Genomic DNA, 16,032 nt, shown 5'->3' on the forward strand with positions numbered 1-16,032 from the left:
TATTTTTACGCAGCCCAGCTGTAAATGTTTTGGTAATACAAATTTTACATTATACATTACATTTTGTCATGCCAATAAACCACGCTTAAGTTGAAATTGAGTAATAAATGCTGAAAACCATATTGGTTAATGTTAGTGCATTTACTAATGTTAACAAATACAATATGCAATACAGTGTGCAATACCATAACTGTCCAAAATACTTGCACAATTGTCCTTGAGCCTAAGAGTCACTATGTGCTAATTTATGTATAATATATAATTACAAATGAATGCAAAAATCTGGTTTCAATTTTATAAGCGAAATGTAAAATTAATATAATATAAATACTATAAATATAACATTTTTTTTAATACAGTATTTGATTCCTGCAATGCTACGATTTTAAACCACCCTGATCTAAACAGCATCTATTTTCGGTGACTATGTATGTGTGCTTTGGAGATAGAGGGAGTACGTCAACTTGGATATATCTGTTCAAGTTAGGTCATGGGGAGTAACATAGTGTCACAAACAAATCGGGCAGGTTGGCTCCCCCTGGAGCGTCGAGAGCAAGGATGTGTGCTCTGTGCAGAAAATTAATGAGACGCGAAACGAATGCAGACCAAAAACAAACAAATAGCCTTGATCCCATACATATTCAACAAGCTCCATCACAATCAACCACACTGAAGAACAATGACCTGGATACCAGGGCCTCTAACGCTCCTCACGAGAGAGAGAGAGAGAGAGAGAGAGGAGACTGAGAGATGCTTATGTTCCTCGTCAGGGTTGAGAGCTCTGACATGCTTACTGAGTCTGGACAGTGAACTATAGACCCCAACAGGGCTCAGCAGGAGATGAGAGATGCCTCTAGATGCCTCCCAGTGTCGGCTGCACGTATTAGGCTAATTACTCTTATCTCTTCTTTCTCAATACAGAAGAGCCCTCTCTGTAGTAGCTAGACTGAAACCACGGCAACCCGATTTTCAACAATTTCTAAAAAATGAATCTAACCAGAGTAATTTTGGTCGCATTGACAGTGAAAATTAATAACCTTAGAACTGTATAGATGGCTAATTTTGGATTCATGTGAACCAAGAGCCACAAGGCTTGGCACAGTTATTATAAAAAAAAGCCCAATAATACACAAGCAGATGCATCCATTCGCATCTGCTTGTGTCATTTTTTTAAATATTCATACGTTTCTCTTATGCAAACAGATATTAAACTATTATACACGTACACATACATGTAAGTTGGATTGGCATGTCTGTTAAGATTATTTTTTTGGAAGAATACATTTTGTATTCTTCTCTGTATGTATAAAATAAATGTAATAATTGCTCTTTTTGTGTTTTCTTTCATGTTAAGATGCTTTAAAACAATGCAACATTTTGGAAAAACACTATACAAATAAACTTAAGTAATAGTTCACACTATTGTCATATCAAACCTGTATGACATATCATATTTTGTCAAATCAAAACTCATATTTCAATTTTTTTTTCACTTCTATTGTATGGACACAAAACCAACGCAAGTCAATGTGTGTAAGTTACCAACATTCCTCAAAATATATATTTTTTGTGTTCTGCGAAAAGAAAAAGTCAAACAGGTTTGAAATGACAAGAGTGTGAGTAAATAGTGGCAGAATTGCCTTTGCCTATTGCTTTAAAATTTCCAGTCAGTCTATGATTGTAATATAATGGCTTTTAACAATAACTTATTCAATAATTTTCAGCTGTTTTAGAATGCATAGTTATACTGATATATTGAAATATGTACTTACTTGGGTGGAGGCATTATGAGGCCTAGGGTGCGATACAGGATCGCTCCAATGACAAAGTATGGGGTGTCATCTGATTCTACAAGCAAAATAAAGCAATACATTAGTAAAGCAAAACATGATATAAATATTTTTTTTGTGTGTGAAAAATAATAAAAAGTAATAAATATATTTATGCATAAACTCTAAAATTTTGCTTAAACCATAAGTAACTTAATATTAATGTCCTATTTACAGAACCTGGAAGCAACTTTAAAATCACATTTGCCGTGACCTGTGCATTGGCTGCCATCACTCTTTATTAAATATTCCACAGTTTACCAAAAATCTAGCTCATATACATTTATATATTATACCATATTATCCATATTATACATTAACCATATTTCTTTATTTCTGACTCTGTGCATTCCATCACCAGATCAGAACAGATCACAGCAAGAGTTAAGAGAAAAACCTCCGTCCAGGGACCCAGAGAGCGTCTGGACAAAGCCTGACATTTAAAAGAAACAGGGAAGGGAGGGTTCAGTGAGATATGACCGCAGAATCTTCTCGCAGACCATCTGTCTACTCTTCCGCACTGGCTCTGTTCCTCCGGTTCGGTTTTTCATCCCGTTTATTACGTTACCTCCTCCCCACGAGTGCTTTTCCTCCACTCGCATCACATCTCCTGTTCATTTTGTGCGACACTATTTAATATGGATACCTTTATTCCTCTATTCTTCCTCTCTCCCATTCAATTCTTCTTATTCTCTAAACACTTCGAGCTTCCAGAGAGAGAGACTCCCTGAGTAAATGGCATCATATTTCACTGACGGAGAGCATGAGCTGAGACGGATACGGAGGATGAGACGTTAAAGCGATGCAGTTATAGATGATGTAACGGACACCAAGTCCACATTTCATTACTCTACAGTTTGTCCTCATGCGGCACTCGAAGTTCTCGGCTATTCCGTTAACTGCTTTTCAGTTCACACTGATATGTGGCTTAGAAAATTATACGACCACCATAACAGAGAAAACACAGATATTTCTGGAAACTGTCAAAAACTGGTTTAAAACAAAAAATTGTATGCTTGTTTAATAGTCACATATCAAGCTGATAGAATAGAAGCTTAATAGTTTTTATTCATGTTTTGAGAAAAAAAAGCTCACTCCACACCTCCCTTTCAAAGCACCACGATGGCTTACATAGAATTAAGATGTCGTCATGTTTTCACTTCTTCTGAAGGAGATAACGTATTTACGAAACGCGATCTTGAGAGCAGTTTGTCCGTATAGGGCTACTGTAGAAACAACATGGCGATTTCCATGCAAGGGGACCCGCGGCATATGTAGATAGAAATAGCTCATTCTAAGTTAATAAAAACATAACCTTTCATTATGTAAGTTCCTAAAATTTCCCTGAACTCTTCCCAGCATGCCCTGGGTTAAGTCAAATGTATTAGGTCTGAAATTGTATTGAGATATCTTGAACGTTTGGGCCCCTACTCAAATTGCTCATTTGTTTTTGTTTTGTATAAGGTGAAAGGGATTGTTGGATGTTTAGTAACCGATGATGTAACAAGCCCACATTTCAGTCCTCCATTTTCTGCTCTTATTTGCACGGAAGTCCTCACTGCTATTCAAAGTTCCTGTGAAGACTGAAAAGGAACATTTAGACCTTGTCTCAGATACTGATTTCACTGCAAATTTTATGAAGAGAAACTTAGCCAAGCATGGCTGAATCACTGTTGCAATTTTCAGCGACATTTGGAAATTTAGGGCTAAATAATTTAGCTCAAACAGAGCCGCAAAAATCTTCCTACACAATGTGTATAATCTCTGAAGCAAATAATACACCTGTATCTGTAACTGAGCTCATTAGTATTAATAGACACTCTAATGTAAGAGACTAGTAAAAATGTCACATACTATATATATGAAGGGTTACAGTATCTGTTATTCATAAGTTTAAATATTTACTTGCTGCCACAAAAAATGTATGTATTTTTTTATATGTGCCAGAAAAAATAGCAATAGTCTCATTGACTGTCTCCAGGACGTGGGTCGTACATATTGTTGATGACTGTCTGTGAACACTAGTATAGTATTCTGAAGTATACTGAAGTATTTTTTCATGTGGGCAAATATATTATGTTATCGTAAAGGATGGAAAACACAGAATCGAGAAAAATATAACAGAAAACAGTAGGAAACATTAAACTGATTTCTTATTGTTGTTGTGTCATCCCGCATATTGCAAGCCATATGTCTCCGCCTCATTTAGGATGCTTTCATAAACTGGCCCCATTACTAACTAATTGAATAGCCCTGCTTTACAACCTGCACATTGTTTTTAAAGTGACATACACGCATCATATGTAAAAAAAAACTCTCTATGAGTGAATGCACAAAGGCGCAGTCATCACAACGTGTACATTGTTTTTATAGGTGTCAATACACGCGACAAACGGGTCAAAAGTTTAAAAACTGAAACATGACCCGTAATGAATCCAGCATTTTCCTAACATCAGTTTGTGAAGCATCCCGGTGTAAAGTGACTTCACCTGATGTCTTCTGCACATTCAATTGAGAAATAACACTAATCCACAGCGTCTTCAGAGGCTCAGATGCCGGGTGTAAATAAAGACTTATGTTTAGTCTTGCAGTCTTGCGTCCAACAACAAAACTCTTTGTTTTATAGCTCACCGAAGTAGTCCAGTGAGAAAACAATGGTGGCCAGTTTACAGTACAGGCTTGTTCGACTTGATGCGGCACCACAAAATCCGACAGGCATTTTTTTGTCAGTACAGAAGACAGCACCATTAAGTTGAAAGGATCAGCTGTTTTAACCCATCCTAAAAATACAACCGCAAATTGCATCAGCTATTTATACAGAAAATGAGTGGCCCAAACACCCATAAATAGAGTCTGTTTGCCGCCCAAGCCTGAATACAGGGAGATATGCGTCTTCCCCTCAGTGAAAATGGAGAGCAACAAACGTGAGTCATACAGCAACGCTGGTGTTTTCCTCAATGTCAGCAAATCAAATTCTAATCAGGTCTGCTGCAACTCGGGCTGCATGTTAAAGGGGTAAACAGATGACAATCGCGCCCGTCGGTCAGAACCGAACAGAGGCTGACTTGTACCTTCTCTCTATTTCCTGAGCTGTCACTTCAACAAAGCTGTTGTGTAAAAAGATCCTGACCAACATTTCCTCCTCCCTTAGATAACCCTTCTGGAAAAAGCCAAGGAGCCATCTTATCTCAGATGGTGGTGGGGGGAACGGCGAGTAAGTTTGTTATTTTCAGCCGAGGGGGAGGTCCTACTGGTTAAGCCCTGGAGTGCCTGCCACACAAGACAGCTATACCGTTCATCTCTTTCATCTCAGTTTGTTTCCTTCTCATTTCGTTCAAAGCTCTCATCGGCTTTCAGATCAACTCCTCTTGGCCACCTCCAGGCTGCGTGTTTTTGATCTTCCACGTAGAATCACTCTTGTTTATTCTTACCTTCTTGTCCATGGTCTCTCTCAAAACTATCGGCTGACTGCATTCACTTCTTTAAAGCCACACTGCGGATCAATTTGGCTGTCAGTTCTATTCTGAGTGCTTTATCTTCTTCTGTATATGGTGTGAGTTGTTTTTGCAGCCGATGCATTAAAAGAATCGTGCAAATCGTACTTTTGCACTGAACACACTATCTGAGTTGGTTCTGAGTGGTTGGTGGTGGACGATACAGCTTCCATAAACAACTACAAATATCTTTGGACAAACAGTTTAAAATGCCTGAAGAGTTACTATAGTTATCATTTCAGTCAAATCATTGGATGTCAAGCACCTCATACACAAATAATAACTTAGGTCATGTTCACACTTGACTAATTCTTCGATGAGAAAATGTTGACAATGACCCTTTTTAGTAAAAAAGGGTATAGCAATATTCGAAGATAGCATTTGTGCACAAAGGCAGCTTAGAGAGGCTTCATAGGCAGTCTAATTGAAGTCTATTCGAATTATAAACAGAGAGCGTCTTTGAAATAACCAATCACATATTTAAAATCTACAATACGAATTTCTTGCACGGAATGCAATCAGAAGTTATTGAAAGCGAAAATTAAACTTACATTTATACAAAACTATGCTCCAACGGGCATTTCGGGCGGCCATTTTATTTTCTCAAGCTTGAGCCTTCTTGACCAATCACATTCATTGCATGTTGTTATGGAAACGACAGTTCTCTGTCAATGGTTAGCTGTGAAAAATGAGCTTGATGTAGGCATTTTTTTCAGAAAAGTACCTCAAATGACGCTCTTAGATGCAGAAAAGACGCTGGCGTTTGCGTTTAAAAAAACCCTCGGCACGATTTACTCAATAGGTGTATTATGTAAAGCAGATGCTAGCAGCTCAAGTGTGAATTCGGCCTTAGATTTGTTGCATTTGGCTAAGCATTTATTGGAAAGCTTGCCAATGTATTATATCACTTATGAAATATTAAAGTAGTAAGTAAGATTTCTTCAACAAGGTTTTTGATGTGCCTTTACATTATTAATCCAAGGGACTGTCTGTGTTATCAGACCTTGTACCTAAAAACAAATGGTCTCCAAACAATAGATAGACATGTAAGGACCTCCTTCTGGATTGATGGGCCATCTTGTTTTTCAATCATCTGAATGTATGGCCATTTTGTTCACACCTTTATAGAGTCAGATGTTGATTTCACCTACGGTATATTCGCAATGTACTTCACAATCTTTCTCGATTTACTCCTATATGTGGCTATCTCTCCTTAAACTTAGTAATGTACATGTGGCCTAAGAGAGAGAAAGAAAAATGATGCAGAATGTAAAATGTGACAGGGGGTGAGTGTCATATAACACTGAACAGTTCACATTAAGCAGGTGAACCCTGACGGTGCGGTCAGACCCACGGCTGACACTGCAGTATCTCATCAATAACAGTGATGGAGCAACACGCCGAGATGGATCCCACATAGTGTCACAACAACAGCAACATACCTAATGTCAACAAGCATAAGAGCTCACTGGACTTGATGATCCATAGGATGGGTTATAGCCTCTGGACTGTCAAATTTACTACAATAATACAAACACACAATAAAACCCATTCCTTAAATGCACTGACCTGTATAGACCTTCTGGACGACACTGGTCCAGATTCACTTCCTGTTTTCCTATATATTTTTTATTTCCCATATATAATAAGATCTTACATTTCTTTGTTTACAATTTAGTTTCTAGTACAATTCATGAAACAGGAAGTGCTTCTAGACCAGTGTTGTTTACGCAAAGCTTTCCTGTGGCTCAGTGGTTAGAGCATGGTGCTAGTAAAACCAAGGTCATGGGTTCGATCTCAGGGGATCGCACATAGTCAGAAATGTGTAGTACAATCCAAACAAGGTTTGGAAGAAAACCTCTGCCAAATGTAAAAACCCTACTAGTATTTTTATTTTTTGAACACCTCATTGCTGGTGCTTTAAAAGTTCTAATCACAAAAATAAAATGACCTACCCTTGATCATGTCACAGTTTGTCACATGTATGTTTTCAGTCTTGCTTGTTGCTATATGGGATCTTGTGTCACATTTTTTAGTGTCTTATCATATTCCATAATTTGCATTGTGTTCTTGTTTCTTTTTGTTTAAATGTGTAAATACATACTTTGTGTTAACTTCTCTAGACAATATTGGCAATAATGTAATGAGTGATAAACGTTTAGGGTCCGCATTTTAAAAGAATAGTAAAATAATTAAAACGCCACCACAATTGTAACTGAAGGAATTATGTAAAAAAATATGAATAAATCAATCAAATAAATTATTCAAAAATAAATTCTAGGACCTTTGACATAGTCACGCTTTGCCTAGAATTTGCAGAATGTTCTCTTGGTATTTTAACAAACACCCTCTGGAGGTTTTAACTTGAGATGTATATATAAATGTTGTAGTGTTCACATCTACTGTAAACCTTAATTAGATATTTTTTTCAGATTTTCTTATTATTTATTATAGCCATAGGTATACCATCTAATGTCATCTAAAAACCAACAAAATTTATATATTAATATTATTAATAGTAGTGTTTAAAAATAATTTTAATTTAAACTGTAAATAAAAAAAAATAAAAACTTTTTTAGTTTTATAATGAATTGAATTGATATGTTTGCACAATCATTTTTTTGACAACATAAAACAAAATTTCAATTTACCATTGAGCTTCAGAAAAATATATGACTCACATGACATTAAATGGTGCAGTGTTTAAGAAACACCTGACCCAACAGTATCGGCTAACCATTATTATTGAAAATCAATACAATCGATTCGAGTCAAATATAATTAAGTGTGTGCTGTTGACCTATGGCTACTGCATGCATGACCCGCTGACATGCCATAGTAGCTGGCGGTCGTTCATCTTTGCAACCAAAAATATTAGTAAAAAAAAAACATTGTGAGGTTAAACATCGCTTCCAACTCACCATCTGAAGATAGGGTGAACATTTCTTTAGGGATGAAGAGTTTGTCATCTGCGGATCGTGCCCAGTCTTTCATCCCTCTCCTTCCCTTCATAGGGAAATTGATGTCGCTGGAAACAGCCGAAACCGGCTCTCTCTGGATAGTGATAACTGGCGGGACCAGAGACACGGATTAGAGTCTAATATGTCTTGGTTTCAAACACACAGAACTTGACATCTGCAAGGCTGGGCATCGTGATCTTTATAGCATGCCGTGGCAACTCACTGAGGTTGTTGGTGACAACCAGAAAGCTTTGGAACGGTTTCTGAGCCTCTCCAATTAGATGAATAAAGTCTTCGATGACTCGCATCAGCAACACAGCACCTGGAGAGACCTGCGAAAGAGTCAAACACAAGCACAAAAACACACACAAACAGGAAAACAGGTTTAGTAAAGCCTAGTTTTGGATAGGATCTCCAGAACACAGAGTCTGACAATAGCAAGCTCTTATTATTCCCACAAAAACCACATCTATAAACAGCTCCACGTAACTCTGGCTGGTAACTGTCAATTTTATGCTGTTTGTTACAGCGTAAAATGATGAATTCTGCCCTCCAATATTTTCATCATTTTCGGTGCGCTTTTTACGACCAGACAAGATCGTGCGAGTTTATGATGCAGTCATGAAAAGACGATGGAGAGTAAGCATCGGGCACATCGGCCCGTGAGATGAGATATGTATTGTCACCCCGCCACGCAGCCGTGTTTATAAATCGGCATTGGGTTTTAATTCACTAACCCTTTGTTCCAGAGCACAGCGTTGCAAAGCCACATTTCACAGTGAAGTTCATGAGAATGCATAGCCTATTCCTCAATCTAATTGGAATTTCTCTCTTCCACCCCACATGTGGAAATGAAGGCATTCATGACTGTCTGAGGAATATCGGGTTGTTCTGTGCCACTGGGAACTCTGCTGATGGAGAGACGAACACCCCCTCCCCGAACGCCAAAGGGATTCACAGAATCTTTACTTTTCATTATTTGCGTTTATAACTCTTTACTTTTGTTTTGAATTTAACACAAGTTGATTCAAATACGAGGCAGATGGCCATTTATATGCAGCAGATTAGTTTTCATCATTGGTTCAAAATGAATAGAAGAACTAACATCGTTCTTTCCAAAACAGGCTTCTCTTGGCAAAGAAAGAGACTGATTTCCAAGTCTGATGGAAAAATGCTGATTTACTGAACAGCTGAACAAATAAAAGTTGTTCTGTCTCAAACCTCAGGTAACTCAACATGTTCAATGGAGGTTGAAGGTACAGAGATTTTGAATTAAAGGTAATATCAAGGTATTCTGAGAAATGCCATGTTCCTTAGTACCATATTCAGGTACCATTAGAGATGCACAGATAATAAACTTCTCCACTAATGCCATTAGCCGATCATTCAGATTGATATCTTCCGACACAGAATCTGAAAATTAAATTAATATTTCTTAACCTGAATGTCATTAATTAATATAATAACTATTAATATTGAACATCAAATCTGTGATATTTCTTAACATTTCCTATATACAGAGCCGTGTTCATTGCAATTTCCAACATCGATTATTGACGGATATGGTGCATCTCTAGTTACATATCTTACATACATTTAGAAAATACTATGGTATTACCAGGAAACACTTAAAAAAAACACTTAATAATTATGCCACATGTATGCAAACCATGGTGCATGTATCAGATAACAAATTCATTTAATACTCTACATATACTATAGTATTGATGACCAAATTCATTATCCATGGTGTCTAAAACGATACTCTACTAGAACTGCTACGGTGCTCTAAATATAGTCTTCAATCATACTAATATCATGTATGATTTCTTGAAGCAGGGTGACAATGTATTAATTCACGCGTAAAGACAGAAGGTGTTAATTCACAAATACATGTACACATTTGACTTAAATAGGTTTTCTAGCCCTTGAATTTACGCTAGAATATTTTTCTGCTATCAACAGGTCTTGTTGTCGGTTCAGCTAGCAAGCCTCCAGATGGTCTTAAACGGAAGGGCAACAAAGCTGAGACGATTGCAGACACAAACAATGGGCACACAGGAACACCTACATTCACACCAAGACACATAAACACAGTCAGATGCTGTGATGTGCGACTGTGAACAGGTGTTCTGGTCATGTAATGATGGTGATGTTATACTCAAAATAGCTCACTGCACACTGTAAACCAAAACTGAGAAACCAAAACAAAAAATATATAAAATATATGAGATGGCTATTCATCATACAGACTCATATGTAACTAATGTATGGTGTTTACTCACAGATCCATATTAAAGAGGGTATACGTCTGATATTGTTGGATGCCTATTGTTTTTGTTGAGACAAATTTATAAGACCAAATCAGATATTCAATAGTACACATGAAGTGCGGAATATAATTTACAATAAATAACTAAATTCTACCTGATTTGAGCCCTTTAATGTCATCAATATTGCACACTTCACTTTAAGATATTAGCTGACATGTTAGGGTTTGAGGGAACATGGGAAAACGTTCGGCAGACTAATGGGAAATTATTATTAACAAGATAAGGAAAGCAAAAGACGTATCAAAGATTTGCCTGTTCGACTGTGTTTTTTCACAGAGAATCTGTCTCAGTCATGCTGAGCTAAAAAGCTGGTGCCTGCCATTAAAGGAACAGTTCCCCCTAAAATGAAATTTCGTCATCATATACTCACCCTCGAGTTGTTCTGATGAACACAAAGATATATTTGGAAGAATGCTTATAACCGAACAGTTCTTGGCCACCATTGACAACTTGAGGGTGAGCAAGTGATTTTTATTTTGAGGTAAGCTCTCCCTTTAAGTATATAAAGAATGAAAAACCAAAACAAGCCTCTAGACTGGCTAGATATCATGTATGATGTTTAATTTAAGACTCCAATTTCTCCATCTTTTAATTTGCCAGTTATTCACCATTACTGCAGACAGTATGTGATCTTGAGTGACTCCGAATTTAAACGTCTCCAGTTTATTTGGCCCTAAGGGCTTGAGTTGGTCTTCAACTGAAAATTAAAGCTTCAAGGATGGTTGAGTTGAGGAAAGTTTATTACAGTGCAAAAGTGTACTGGGTTGACACTGAAGGCACAGTGGACGGACCTCCACAGTATCTAAAGTTAAACGGGCTTTAACGGAGCGGTCTAATGCAAAGAGGCAGGTTTAATACCACATCCCTTTTCCAACACACTTCACAGTCCTCTTCCATTACACCCAAAGCCAGTCTGATCACATCTTGTGTTAATGTGCGAGATCAGACCGGGCTTTGATGTTTTAGCGGTGTCTAAGGGGAAATCAACACTCAACCAAACAAATAGACTCAAAGTTGTATTTGTGTGCTGGATATGCAGATTTTGGGGTATGTGGGTGTAGAAGTGAGGACGAGGGTTACCTGGTGAGCGTCTTCCCACTTCTCAAGGTTTTCAATGTCCAACATTAAGCTGACAATCTGGAAGAATTTCTGGAAAAAAAAGACACATATTATAATTTCTATAACGTTTATGTTTTCTGTTATTCTGTGGTAAGTAGTAAAATGTTTTAAAACAAAATATTTGTATTTCATTGTTAACCAGTGTGACATGTTATTCTTCTAAATATATACAAAATAAAGATTTCAAAATGTCCAAATTCGCTGTTTTTCAGGACTTTTTAAATACTGTGTTGTCCAAGTTGATGAGCACTTTTAAATACATTTTATTGTTCATCGTATAAGCAAAAACCAAGTGACAAACATTAAGCGTTACTAATAATAATGATTTATGGCAAAAATATGGACATATAAAGTTTCAAAGGAACGGCAGAGATATGCAGGTATGTATGACATTTAGTCTTTTTTTAGTCCTTTAGAATTTACATTAAGTCTGCATTTAAGATATAGAAAAAGATATAAAACAAGCAAATCAACCACAAAACATACGACAGCCATGAGCTCCATTACACAGACACACACCTGCACGTCGTCAGGAGCTGGGATGTAGGTTGCTCGCTTGAAGGTGTCCGTCACATTTCGGAGAATCTCCACGGAGAATAAGAGGTCGCCGCTATAATAATTCTTACGGGACATTAACTCCAGGAGACTCCTCACGATCTGAGACATGCCCTCCCCTGCCAGGGTCCTCTGACCCTTCGCAAGATGTTCTCGCAACTACAAGGCAACAGAGACCCTGGTTATATACACTGACTAACATTAACCCTGATTAAAATAAGCACACAGATAAATCCTGCGTGTGTTAAATAAACACAGGCAGATAAACTCCAGATAACAAATTAAAACAGAAGGCTAACTCAGGTTATAACACGTCGAATGCACTAATAGGTTTGTTTTTAGATGATTGAAATCAAAGTCAGAGATATAACAACTTGAAAAGAGAATTAATAACACACTAAAAGGTAGACCTTTCAATGGTAGGCCGGAAAACCTAGTACACAAATACACATGATGCTTTGAAGTTGAAACAACATTGATCCGAGTCTGAAGCAAAGCGGTTTGAATATATCGACAGCCGCCTTAATCTACTCCCCATCTACAGTTAACCAAATTGTGAGCATAATAAAGTTGAAGCAACTTTTCTCTAAGTGAATGAAGTCCTTGTTTAGGGTTAAACGTCAACAGACGTCTTATGACAGTTCTGCAGATGCGGGAGGTAGCAGACAATGGCAATCAAAGTTAATTAAGCATTGTCTGATTATAATGAGGGGTTAGTGGACAGGTTAACGGCACAATCAACCCCTTCACAAAACGCCTTAGTCAACTCGCAGAATAAAAACCCACTCGGAATGATAAACTCAAGGTCAAAGAGGACGGCTGAGCTATTAGAAAGTTCACATGCAGACAGCAAAATCAGATAAAGGACATTTATTAGTCATTATAAGACTTATTCAGAACTATGTTACACTTTTTGTAAATAGCGCTACTGAAATATTCTGTGGCAGTCGTTTTTGCAAACAGTACTTGGATTCAGCCGACGATAAATAATGTAAATAACAATATACTCTGTTTTTTCACACTTCGGATTATGCAAACAACGCTGGTCCAACGCTGGTCCAGAAGTATTCCCTGTTTCAGTTTTTACCACTACACAAACGTTTGAAAAAAACGACAGCAGAACATTTAAAACAGGATGTTAGACAAATATCTTCAAGACATAATTACATTGGTGTGATTCAAAATAATAATAAAATAAAAAAATACTCAAACAGGAAGTGCTTTTGGACCAGTGTTAACATCTTTGGAAACGGTCTATATACAGCGCAAGACATAATATTTCGGCATTGACTCATGAAAGAGTACAAATGAGATGCAAAACAATTCAAAACAATCAAACATCATATCTTTCATCGGTTTACTATTAAAAGTCATGTGCAGTAACACCATATTTTATCATGTGCACCACACGTCAACATGTATTAAAGGAATAGATCAACCTCATGTCATTCAAAACCTGTACGACTTTCTTCTGCAGAACACAAAAGAAGGTATTTTAAAGAACGTTGTTAACCAGAGAACACTGGAACCCATTGACTTCCATCGCATGGACATAAAACCACTGAGACCTTTCTCAAAATACCTTCCTTTGTGTTTCACAAGTTTTAAACGACACGAGGGTGAATAAATACTGACAGAATTTCTGCAAATTTGGGTTAACTATCCCTTTCAGTCAGCATCACACCGTCTGGCAGGTTTGTGATAGAGTACATTTTGGTGCATGAATAGGAAGTCACTTACAGATAAATGTAAATATCTATATTCAAGTGAGACACATCGGGCGAAGCTCGGAGGACCCCAGTAAGCAACTCCATTAACGTCCAGCAAACATCGACGACTAGCAGATCCTTCACAGAGAGAGCAGAAGAAAAGAGATCATTATCACCGTTGCGCACAGGCAATAACATCACGTCAGGGTTTGACAGACATCGACTCGCCGATGCTCAGACGCTTTTATAAAGACTTCAGCGGGATGTGGCATGATGATGATGCGTCTGGGGATAATGTCTGTTTTGAGTATGCAATTTTACACCACTATACACTCTCAATTTTGCTTACAGTTACTGTCACTTGCATCATTAGGTCATAGACATTAAGAGTTGACCGTGGCTTTACCCCGGCATCCATGCTGGGATAACATCATCCCCGAAAACACTTGTGGAGAAAGCAGGCAAACACAGAAATGAAGCTGAAACCGTAGAGACTCTGAAGAAATTCGTTTATCTTTCGGGGTTAGTTTGTTTGCGAGCGCCTGGGCGGGAACATGGAGTTGAAATAGATTAAAGCTCGGCGTTGACCTCATTCAACACTGCTCTGCACTCCCACTTCAAAGACATCATTTATTAGGTCTTTCTGTTTTTATTAGGTAAAAATCACACAGCGCCTGGGGTGTCTTTCTTCACTAGTTGCCGAGAATTATTGCATAGTACACTCCGAGGACATAAATATCACCGAATGCTCTCATACTGGGCAGGGAATATGTAGAAATTCCAGTGCAATGCTGTATGTGTGACATCGAAAGAAGGACATTAATGGAACATATAAGAAGGTTATGACAATATGAAATTTAATGTCCCAAAAAAAAGAGGTGTATGGCCAATATACTGTATACTCCGCGGCAACGTGTGATCTTTTGTCTTCAACAGAAACGGCATCTTGACTTGTTCTTTGGATATCACTGCACATTTATATTAACTCTGAGCAGAGGCACATATCAGGCAGTAAACATCCTCATTAAGTTTCCTCTCATACTCCACTAATTCATCCCAATGGGCTTAAAAACTGAATGCTGATTAATTGTGTGTAAACCAACTTATTTTGAGTGGGATCGCGGGCCTGTTGTGTGATGTTGGTTTTTGAAAATGACTGATGCCGTCTCTGATGGAGTTTTATAATGTGGTTTAACCGATCATAAAATCTGCTAATAAAGTTGTTGTCACAGTGAGAGCACAAAGCAAATGGCTTAGATTGTATTATATATGGCATGTTTGGCTGTAGTCTAAACAATATTAAGCTTCGCTTTTATGGGATGTAGGCAAAGATGTGACTCTAATCAAGCTAAGATCATTAACTTCTCCTGAGCGCTCTTAATTTAATGCTAATTTGTAATTTAGATGAAGATTTCATCCAAAGCGACATAGACTTTTTTTTAAGGGATGGTCCACCTAGAATTATTGGTGCTTTACTTTATGCAATGGTGAAAGAATAGATCACAGCTTTCCGAACCTGGTTATCAACCTGACCACTATGCCACCTTTTATTTTTATTATTAGTAGAAATGTTCTGCCTTTGTTTAGTTATCTTAGACATGTGCCACTAGCACCACCAGATAATACAAATAATGAGTTGTAGGCAGGTTTCCAAATATCTCCACTGTGTCGTTTTAACAATTTCCGCTTTTGCCAGCATCTAACAATTACAAAATGTACTTGCATCACAGTTTATGAAAACAAAGATATTTTTGGGAGAGATAAATTGTGCAGAGGCTGCTCTACTGTATATATGTAATTGACACCACATCGCAAGCAATACACAGGTATGAAAGAACAACTCACCAGTGGCATTTGATGGACATTTGTTATATATAGTCTCTCCAGCTGAGGCTCTCTTCCATGTCGTGGATTCTTGGTACTCATCTTTACAGATTTCATGAGGCGCTGCACACAAAATGAAACATTTTTGGCCATTAATCCAAATCTGTTATCTTAAGAGCCATCTACAGGAGGGGTTTTTAAACTTTTTG

The 16,032-nt window shown here is 37.5% G+C and overlaps 1 protein-coding gene across 14 annotated transcripts in view; it reads right to left on the reverse strand.

Moving 5' to 3' along the window:
• Positions 1–16,032, reverse strand: part of adgrb2 (adhesion G protein-coupled receptor B2) — a 381,141-nt gene that overhangs the window by 105,503 nt on the left and 259,606 nt on the right. For all 14 annotated transcript variants that reach the window (XM_056742031.1, XM_056742032.1, XM_056742035.1 and 11 more), the window contains 7 exons: positions 15,845–15,946; positions 14,031–14,137; positions 12,255–12,449; positions 11,697–11,765; positions 8,507–8,615; positions 8,245–8,391; positions 1,773–1,848 (listed from right to left, as the gene is read on the reverse strand). In XM_056742031.1, coding sequence (XP_056598009.1) covers positions 1,773–1,848; positions 8,245–8,391; positions 8,507–8,615; positions 11,697–11,765; positions 12,255–12,449; positions 14,031–14,137; positions 15,845–15,946 — 805 coding nt within the window. The remainder of the gene's footprint in view (positions 1–1,772; positions 1,849–8,244; positions 8,392–8,506; positions 8,616–11,696; positions 11,766–12,254; positions 12,450–14,030; positions 14,138–15,844; positions 15,947–16,032) is intronic.

This window comes from Triplophysa dalaica, chromosome 25 (genome assembly GCF_015846415.1).
Source record: "Triplophysa dalaica isolate WHDGS20190420 chromosome 25, ASM1584641v1, whole genome shotgun sequence".
NCBI classification, from domain to species: domain Eukaryota; kingdom Metazoa; phylum Chordata; class Actinopteri; order Cypriniformes; family Nemacheilidae; genus Triplophysa; species Triplophysa dalaica.